This window comes from Ceratotherium simum, chromosome 35 (genome assembly GCF_057802395.1).
Source record: "Ceratotherium simum simum isolate JZ-2026a chromosome 35, ASM5780239v1, whole genome shotgun sequence".
Classification (NCBI taxonomy): domain Eukaryota; kingdom Metazoa; phylum Chordata; class Mammalia; order Perissodactyla; family Rhinocerotidae; genus Ceratotherium; species Ceratotherium simum.
In genome coordinates this window covers 30,510,175-30,520,214 of record NC_141934.1, presented here as the reverse complement: position 1 = coordinate 30,520,214, position 10,040 = coordinate 30,510,175, and the positions used below count along the sequence as shown (strand labels likewise).

The following is a 10,040-nucleotide window of genomic DNA, read 5'->3' as shown; positions in this document are numbered from 1 at the left end:
AGTGGGAATTGACCCAGTAACCATTTTGGCAAGTAATTTGGCAAAATGTTTCGAGAGTCATGGAATTATTTACCCTTTCTGATGCAGAAACCCAGTTTTGAAATTTTAACCTTGAAAATAATCAATGTAAGAAAAAAAGCCATAAGCAGAAAGATATCAAAGACATCAATATCTATTGATTGATCAACCTGGTAGAGACAGAGAGAGAGAGAGAGAGAGACATAGATGGTAGATAGATGATAGAGATGAAAATAATAATAAGAATAAAAAGTTTTCACATATTTAGGTATATGGGGAAGCAATTCTGGTTTAAATTTGATTTGGCCTGAAACTTGTTTTTCCCCGAGCAGCCTGACTTATGGCCCACAGAACATGCATTGTACGTCTGCTTCAAATGTTTTCCCAAAGCAAAGAGTGCACTCTTTAAAGATGGGGATGAATGGCTCTCTTTTTCTGATGCTGATACCAGTGCCTCTTTGAAGATAAGCTTTTCTTCCCAGAGGACCAAGGTCAAGTTGCCTGCTGTGTATGTGCTAAACTGCAGCAAAACATCTCCTTGTGACTGTGGGAAAAAAATTGTATTTCTGTCATGCTTGACGTATGTTCTTTGTTCTGAACTCGTATATAAACCTGCTGTAACCACACTTCTCCTGAGTGCTGTCTTCCCTGGGGAAAAGAGCACTTCCGGACTAGTCCTCAGCACTGGCTTATTAAATATCTTTCTTATCTACAGATTGGGTATTATTTGTATCAACAACAGTATGGATATACAATATATTAAAATGCAATATAATATGTATATCAATAAAATATATGTTACATATGCTGTATGTAACACAGAAGCATAGAAATCATCTAATTGTAAAATAGTGCAAGGTTTCTATAAAATATAATATGTAACTGAATGTTTTATGTATATATAATTACAATTATGAGCAATGTATGTAACATGGAAAATGGCTTAGGAGAACACATCAAGTTTAAGAGCAGGTGGCTGTGTGGCAGGTGTGAGGTAGGACCCCGTGGATTATGTCCGCCTGTGCACAGGACGCAGGCGCAAATGGACAAATACAGCTGGGGGACGGTGTGTGAGCGAATGTCCCTCCACCTCCTGGGAACAAGCTCCAGCGTAGACACAGGGCCACACAAATCCTCTGCCTGTCCTTCCTCCCTTCCTCCCCAGGCTGGTTCGTGTCCCCCGCAGCCCCAGAAGGAGACTCCTACAAAGACCGCGCTCATCCGTCACAGCGTCCCCAGGCTGGAACGTGCTGGGAACAGAGCAGGCGTGAGTACCTGTCCGTCGAGGGAATCCAGCCTGTGATTTTACCTGCGTGTGTGTCTCTTTAGGTTTTTGTCAGGAGACTCGCAGTCCTGCTCATCTCCCACAAGCAGAAGACTGTAAAGACCACACTTTATTTTAAGAACATTAAGATTTTATTTCATAAAAATCACAACATATTTTCACTACTTAGTGGCATTCATCATCTCTCCTGTGCTGTAAACTACTTTAAACACACGATTCTTTCCAATTTCTTATTTTTGGCCAATTCTGTGTAGATAATTAAGTACTGCAGAAGCCAAAATGTACAGCCTATAAATAAAGTGCGCTACTGTCATTCACGAGAAATACAAAGTCCGTTCCTCACCTCCTTTGATATATTAGCTATTAGAGTGAATATGCTGGGAGTTAAAAACAAAGAATTCCATCTAAAATAAAGACAGTTCCCTCCCTGATTTGCTTCACAAGAAACTAAATAAGAAAAACATCCAAGTGTAACTCTTAGGAATACAGTGTTCTCAATTCTAGGTGCTCGCAGGCAGGACAAGGGTCTGCTGCTGTGTGACGGGTGGTCTGGTTTCTGGGATCACAAGGACAAGCCTGGGCAGGCCAGGCACGAGCGCGCTGTCCACCACGCGGGGTCTGGGCAGTGGTCTCCGCCTGCATCAGCCAGTTTACCCCACAGCACATCCAGGGGCCGCACAGCAGGCAAACGGCCTCGGCCTCGTCACGCGTGCTGAATCAGCTGGTGCACTTGGGACCTGGCCTAGATGGAGGAACAAGCCCCCGGGCATACTGCTCGGCTGACCCCTCCCCGCAGCGGGAGTCGCTGGCGACGACCATTCTACTCATCGCCACGGGGGTGGGGAGTTACATTAAGAAGGTACCAGATGAAGAAGGAAAAGGCCCACAGAGCTATGCAAAAACCTCACTGAAACAAAGCAGATGCGTGGGGGCGGGGAAGGGGCTTAATGCTGTCATGGTCACAGTGTTAACGGGAGATTTTCCAGTATCAAAAGCAGGTTTGAACTGACCCACACATCTCACAACATCACATCACAGTATGGTCTCTCATGGCCTGTCTCCCAGCATCTCCACGGCGTTGGCTCACATCTCTGATCACAAACCTGCTGTTCCACAGGATCCTGCCTCACGTGGAGCTGAAGCAGTGATTCCATTTCCCAAGGGCTCAGTCCAAGTCCACCAAGTAACAACAGCTCAGAAGACTCGGCCACTGTCACCCCTCCCCGTCAGGCAGGACGTGAGGCCCATGAGACCTCCCTCAAAGCTGTCGGCCACGCAGGAAGCAGGCAGCCTCTATTCCGCGTGATCAGAGGCGTGGGCCTCCTGTGCGGCGACATGAACCGCTGGCGCCCACCACTGTGATCCGCTTGTTAGGAACCCAGAGGAGCGCGGAGAAGTGATGAGGACAGACTCTAGGCGAAGTCAGGCCTTGGGAAACAGAGAGGTCTAGACAGGGAAACCTGCTGCAGGGCGGCAGGCAGTCAGCTCTGGGGGCCACCGGGAACACGGACGGAGGCTCAGGTGCCAGAAAGGGGATGTCTGAAGGCCGACTCAGCCTGAAGAGTCAACACTGAGGACCGGGCCGCGAGGCTTTCCCAAGCAGTGGCCTCGAAGCCCGGTTGCTGCGCGTGGTGCCCACTTGGCTCTTCTCCTGGGCGAGGCATCCAGCACAACAGGGCCCGAGCAGCAGCGTCTGTAGCCCAAAGCCCTCGGCATTGGCGGAGGCCCCAGCAGAGACCACACAGCAGACCGCGGGGTAAGCCGCGTGGCGTCACCCTGCCCAGAGTTCTGCACCGGGGCTGGTGCCTGGCTGCGGGGGTTTGTTGTTGGGTAAATTCAGCAGGCTGAAAACATGCCCCAGCTCTTCCCCACAGGCCCCCATCTGCCTCCACTTGAACCTCTGGGGTGGGCGGGGACCCTGACTCCCCCACAGGGCCCCCCTCTTTGGTGCCGAGTCCCCATCACGGTGCAGAGGCTAAGCTTCCCCTCCTGATGCTGCAGCTCTGAGTCCCGTGTGCCCAGGGTGTGGCGGGTCCGAGGCTCTGTGCACCTGCAGGATGAGGGGGAAGCTCACAGGGGCTGCTGTGTGTTCAGGGTGCCCGGAGGGCAGGCCCTCAGCCCACAGGAGGACCCAAGCCAGGAGGGTCACCCACGGCTGTGTGTCAGGCTGTGGGCTGAGCAGTGGGCTCTGTCACACAGAGAGGGTCACAGGTGAGGACACCGTCACAGGGGCCGAGACCCTCACGTCCGGACAGCCACGAGGACAGGGTCCCACTGGTGAAGGTAGACTGCTCTTGTGTTTTGTGTGCGGGGTGGGGGTGATCCGAGGGCAGGCCGATGGCTCTCTGCTCACACGGCGGACAGGTCCACGCGGTGGGCGGAGTGGCTGCTCCTGTCCCACGGGCTGAGCTTGGAGGAGGCCGTGCCGGGCCGGGTCCCGTTCATCTGCAACCACAGAGGGGTGAGGCGTGAGGTCCCTGCTCCGAGATCAGAGATCCAAACCCCACGTGGGTGCGGAAGCCTGGGGCCAGAAAGCTGCCCGAGGACCCTCCCCCAAGAAACAAGGATCCCGGACTTCAGAGGGGCGCTGCTCTCCCCTGCTCTGCGCTGGGCTCCCTCCCTCATCGCTTCTAGCTTCTGTGCACTCCCTCATTCATCCATCTACCCTTCTATTCATGCATCCTTCTATTCATCCATCCACTCATTCACTCGTTCACCTCCCTCTGTTCATTCACACGTTCCCTCCACGTCTGTCACTGAGCACGCAGTGCATGGGGTATCGTGTTGGCTGTGGGTCAGGCAGTGAAGAAAGCCAACAGCTCCGTGTCCCCATGCCCCTCTTGTCCCCGCCATGTAAATGGCGTTTACATCCCGGGGGGCGGCAGACAGAGGCCACTGCAGAGAGTGGCAGGAGTATGACCCTGAAGTGGCGGGAGCACCTTTATTTGGGGCCCTCCAGGAAGGACTTCCTAAGGACACAACAGCTGTGTGAGGACCTAACTGACAGGCAGGAGACAGCGGCGCAGGGAGGGCAGAGGTGCCGTCTGCGCCAGGCTGCTGGGGGCCCTGCCTGGGGCCTCGAGGACAGGCTGATGATGGAGCACGCCCTGCAGGAGGAGGGGAACCGAGCCGGCACTACGAGGAGAGGCCTGTTTAGACCCCAGGCATCGAGCGTGGAGCATGGAGCCCCGATTTCTCAGGCGTCCACAGTGGGAGACCCAACACAGAGGACAAGCTCCCAGAAGGCAGGGCTGGGCCACGACTTTGTGCCTTGATGGGACACATCAGCAGGTCCAGTGTCCACTGATCTGTACGTCCTTCCATGTCCCTGAGTCAACACAGAGGTGCTGCCCCTGGAAACGGGGCGGGAGAGAGTGTTGTGGCGATTTTATCGGGACAGAGGACCCTGCTGCCCCTGCACAGCCTGCAGCCTCTGTCAGGCGTGAAAGGGCCAGACAGGAACAGCCAGCACGCAGCCTCGCCTCCTCCGCCCCGAGCTGGGCAGCTGCTTGCACAGCCCTGAGCCTGCAGAGGCTGGAGCTCGCGGAGGCAGGAGAGGAGGGGCTGAGACTCTGGATTTGAAACTGGGCCTCAGCACCGCGTCCTTGGTGAGGCAGAGCCTGCGCAGCTCAGCGAAGCTGGGAAGCAACTCCACGGCGGGGCTCACAAGGCCTGGCTTTCCCGCAACAACCAATAGAGAACCAGCCCTTGGGCCAAGGATGCAAGGCACTGAGAACAGGATCAGCCCACGCAGGGACGGGATCTAGACAGGACAGCCACAGCACTCACGACTTCAGAGCTGAAGGGCTTCACGGTGGCGTTGCGGGCAGAGCTGCTTGAGAGGGACCAGACCTTGGTCTTGTGCTTGAAGGCAGCCCTCACCTGCGGAAGAGGAACAGAGGGATAATCAGAAGCAATTTCAGAGGCTGACGTGGCAACAATCAGAGGTCACTCTACAAGGTTGCTAGGAATCTGTGCTGACAGAGGCCCCACAACACCGGATGCAGGGCAAGGACGAGATTTGGAAACACCAGATTCCAACAGTCACTGACTCATTTGGCAGACAGATTGTGTCTCCACCACCAGCCCAGGCCCTGCCCGGGGAGAAAGGTGGATCTGGATGGTCTGATGGCCTCCTCACAGTTCTGCAGGGGAGACGGGACACACTCGGCAGTGAACGGTGTGGAGGGCAGAGCATGTGCCGTGCAGCAGAAACAATACGGAGGAGCAAATCAACTAATGCACACGTGGGCAGGCCATGCGCGGTGCTGAGGGCGGTCCCCTATCCGCCACATGCGTCACAGTCTGAGGCCCTGCCTGGGCTGCTCTGGGGTCTTTGCCAGCATGTGATCCCCCCTCCACTGGCCACCCCTACCTCCTCCCTCCTTGCCTGCCTCTCCGTGTGCAAAGGGACTGCTCTACTAAAGAGCAGATGGTGCTTCTGCCCGTCCCCATTCCCCATTCCAGAGGCCCTTCCCCATGACCACAGCCTGGTGGGGCTTGAATGCCAAGCCTGCAATTTAGGTGAACCTCCTCCCACAGGACTGTGGGTTCTGAGGGGCAGGGCTGTATCTGGAGCAGCCTCCACCCTCCCCGTGGCTGAGCACACAGCAGATAACGCCCCAGGCTGCCCCAGCTGCCCCAGTGCCCTGGGAGGCCAAATTACAAAAGACCCCTCTCCAACCTCCTCCTTACACCACAGGACAGCTTCCCAAAGGTCTTCGGGGGGACTGTTGGGAGCACACCCACATCTCACTCTCCCTAACATGCCAGACACCAGCAAGGTCCTGATCTCTGCCTCTCCTTGTCCCCCACACAGACAGCAGTGCCCGTGTGACATCAGAGAGGGAGGATGCTGGGAGGTTGCTTAGCAACCTGGATGAGAGAGAAGGGCTAAGGGAGAGCAGCCCTGCTGTGCACAGCTTGTCACCACGGCTTGTTCAGGGTGACATTCCCAACACCAGCCTGACAGGGTAGCACTGCTCCTGTCTCTGTGCCCCTTCAGAAACGGAAAACCAGCTTTGTGTTGCCAGGGAGGAGAGCAGACGTACCTCGGAATTCAGGAGACAATGAAAGAGGAAGATGAAAAATCCCTGGGAAGGAAGGGGAGAAAAACACAGAATTAGAGCCACCTGTGTCTCGTTACAAACACTTTCTGATGGTTCTTTCCAGTGCCACACGTGGGATCTGAGAGTGGACTGGTGTGGCTCATTGCTGGGGAGCGTGGGAGTGAGCTGAGGGTGAGGATGGGGGCTTCCTGCACCCAACCCCGTCATCTAACTACACGTAGGCAGCCTCTATGCCCAGGGTTCACAGGGGCTGTGCTGCCCGGGCAAAGACACAAGGACAGGTGGCTTCCCAGCAGACTAATCTGGGAAAGGAGCAGAATGCTGGGGACACACAGAGGTAATGACATTAGACTGTCACCTAACCTGGGTGTCCTCATCTGCAGACTGAGAATGATGATAACAATAACAGACACAAGAACGAGGATGTCACCAAACATCCAGAGACAGCTACCACGTGTCAGGCACTAGGCAAACCTCACGTGAGCTATCCCATTTAGTGCTAAAAGCCGCCTCGTGTAGTGGGGCCTGTGACTGCTCCCACTTTATGGAGGAGGCCACTGGGACACAAAGAGGATAAAGGAGGAGCCCCAGGACCTGGAGCCAGGACAACTACCACGTTTCATGATAAACCACCAGAGGGAAACTAAGCATGGAAGCTTATTACAAACTAGAAGCCTGACCACCATCCTAAGACGTGGTCATCGGTCACAAAAACACAGAGGCAGCAAGGACAGCACAGCAGGGCTGGGCGGGCCGCGGTGACATTCGCCAGGATTCAGCCTTAGGTTCGGCTATGCGGGGTGTGTACAGTGATGGGCACCCAGCTCTGCCCTCCCTTTGGGGGCTTGTGGGTCCGGGGACTCAGACTCTGGGCATCCCACATCTCTGATTTCCAGGCTCATGACCCTTCCCGGCCCCTCCATGCAGAGGACAGACACTAGCTCAGACCCCGAGGTGCCCCCAACACCACTCTCCACGCCTGGCTCCCTGTCAGGAACTGCCCACACACTGACCGTCTTCCCTCTCGGGCCCGGATGTCGCTCCTGCAGACACTGGCCTGGAGGACGAAGCAGCCCTGCAGGGGTCACGATCCTGCAGGCCCTGTCTGCTCAGAGACCCTGGCGTGGCTCCACTGATGCCTCTGTCCTCCAGCCTTGGGGACGCCCCCACGCTATGGGCTCATAAGGTATGTGCAGGGAACATAGAGGAGGGTCTCCCTCTGGCCTTTGTGTGTCAACCTGCTCCTCTCACATCCACGCACAAAGCTCACAGCCAACTCGCGCACCCGACAGTCCCGGCGCTCACCTGTAAGGAGTTGAGGACGGCAAACATGTACTGGAAGACCACGGCCCGCCTGTTGACAGCAAGCACGCCAAAGACCCACGAGGTCCCCAAGATGGGCAGCAGCACGGCCACAGCTTTTGCTGTCAACCTGAAAGAGAAATGGGGACTCTGAGTAGCGGGCAAGCAAGGGTGGTCCAGAGGACCGGCCTCTGGACGCACGGCTTCTGATGGGAGGAGACATAGCCCCCGCTGGGAGGGATGGGCTCCTCCCTGCAGGTGACCTCGGGTGAGCAGCTGACCACATGGGACGAATCAGACGGTGCCCCTGCCAGGCTGGCTCTGGGCCCTGTCAATGGTGCTGCTTCTGCTCTGCTGCAGTTGGCATGTGGCACCAGGAGCCAGCACGCCCTCTGCACACACTCAGGCGGACCCCCGCATCCAGCCGGTGCTGATGCTGGATGGACACGCTGATCCCAGGTGCCCACAGAGGAGAGAGGAGCTGAGGAGCCCAATGGGGTGGGAGACACGCCCAGGGCAGGGACAGCCGCAGCATCAGCCTTGTGGGCTCACCCTGAACCCCGAGCTGCTCAGCACAGAAGAAATGACTAGATTGAAACCAAGAGACAAGGAGGAAAAGGAGCCGCAGAAGTTTCCTGAGGATGCTGTAACTGCTGTCCTCCTGTCGGCCTCCCAGAGCTCCCGGCTTGGTGTCACCAGCCCAGGGGGCGAGGGTTACACAAACGACACTAAGAGGAGAGTGAGGAGTGGCCCAGGGGTCAGGCTCGGCCACTTAAAGAGGAATTGCTGCAGGGCAGGGGTTGCTGGGCTCTGTAACCGTGTCAGGGTGTCTGTCCAGAGAGACGCGGCCTGCACTCGCCTGGGAGGACCACGTCCCTGCTGTCACGTGCAGGACACGGGAGGGCACCGAGGGCAGTGCCACCAGCTGTGGTTCTGCAGACTCGGAAATGCGCTCCCAGCGCACGGTCCCTACCTCGCCTGTCAGCCCTCCCCTCGGGGAGACGTTCCCCCGGAGAGAGGGACAAGGTGGTGGAGGAGCTGCTTCCTGGGCTGTGGGGAGCGAGGAGAGGGAGCAGGGGTGGGGACGGAGGGGGCGCAGGTGTGGGGTGAGCACCTGGCTGTTTGGGGTCCAGAAAGCAGTGATCCCCGGTGCCTCGCTGAGAGGGGAGATGAGAGCTGGAGACAGACTGGCGGCCCTGAGCCAGGGTCAGGGGGCCTTGGGGAGCTGAGGGTGGACTGTGGGAGGGACAGGTCCTCCCTGGCCAGGCCACCGCGGGACGGGGACAGGCCACCCCACAGGACAGCGCTGCCTGTTCCCACTGGCGTAAGAGGAAAGGAAGTGATCCCTGACCCGGGAGCATCTCTTCTCCCCCAGGGCGCAGCCCTCCAAGGTTTCCAGAGGCTGAAAGAGCCCAAGAGCGACGGAGCCTCTTGTCAGTTTAATTTACAGTGTTTGGAATTCATTACAGAATAACTGTCTTATCCACCTGCTGCTGACGTATTCACTGTTCCCTTTCAGATCAGAAAAGATACAGTGTAACTAACGTAACTCATGGATAACAGCCTCAAATTCCCTGTGAGGGGCCAGCTCTCCCACTTCCTGGCCCTGTGGTTTGGGGGTACTGACTGTACCCCAGGGCCAGGGTGGACCGTGTGACTCAGGTCCAGGTTAACTGGTGACTTCCATTCCACTGTGACCGGTTCAGGGTGGACACATGGCCCAGCCTGAGTCTCGGCCTCCAGACTCAGGGCCTCTGTCTGAGCAGGTGGGACAGAGGTTCCTCCCCGCGTCACCAGGAGGCAGCGTCCACCTCAGCATGAAGCTGACACAGGACTCAGGGCTGAGAGATGCAAAGACGAACTGGATGCTGGTGATTTTGTCGTCAGATAGGGCCTAAACTTTTCAGTTACCGTGTCGATAAATCCCCCTTTTCTTCAGCCAGTGTGTGTCGGGTTTCCTGTCACTTGCACTCAGCAGAGCCCTGACTGATACGGGGTCAGGAAACCCCAGAGGACAGCATGTGTGAGGGTGGAACCCCTGCCCAGAGACACCTGCTCCTTCCCCAGAGGGACCAGCCCCAGAGCCGCCCGGAAGCTCTACCCTCCTCGGGATATTCCTGCAACGACGCCCCGTGAGCTGGTCCCACTGCCATCCCCACCTCACAGATGAGGAGAGCAAGGAATCAAGGGGTTAAATAATTCGCAAGGTCCTAGCAGATGGCAGGGGCTGAGCAGGACTGACATGGGTAGGGTGGTTGGGCTCTAGGATCTTCCTCTTCACCTCGCTGCATGCTGCCTCTCACCCTGGGGGTCAGCAGTCCCCAGATGACATCTAGTAGACCCCCCCTCCTGTATAAACGAGGACA

General features: G+C 56.6%; 1 protein-coding gene across 3 annotated transcripts in view; it reads right to left on the bottom strand.

Moving 5' to 3' along the window:
• Window positions 1–1,411: 1,411 nt before the first annotated feature.
• ADGRD1 (adhesion G protein-coupled receptor D1) overlaps window positions 1,412–10,040 on the bottom strand; it is a 161,018-nt gene continuing 152,389 nt past the window's right edge. For 2 of the 3 annotated variants that reach the window (XM_087423472.1, XM_087423473.1), the window contains 4 exons: window positions 7,678–7,804; window positions 6,355–6,396; window positions 5,093–5,185; window positions 1,412–3,748 (listed from right to left, as the gene is read on the bottom strand). In XM_087423472.1, the coding sequence (XP_087279598.1) occupies window positions 3,653–3,748; window positions 5,093–5,185; window positions 6,355–6,396; window positions 7,678–7,804 (358 nt within the window). In that variant the 3' untranslated portion in view covers window positions 1,412–3,652. The remainder of the gene's footprint in view (window positions 3,749–5,092; window positions 5,186–6,354; window positions 6,397–7,677; window positions 7,805–10,040) is intronic. The other variant, XR_015549832.1, reaches the window with a different exon arrangement.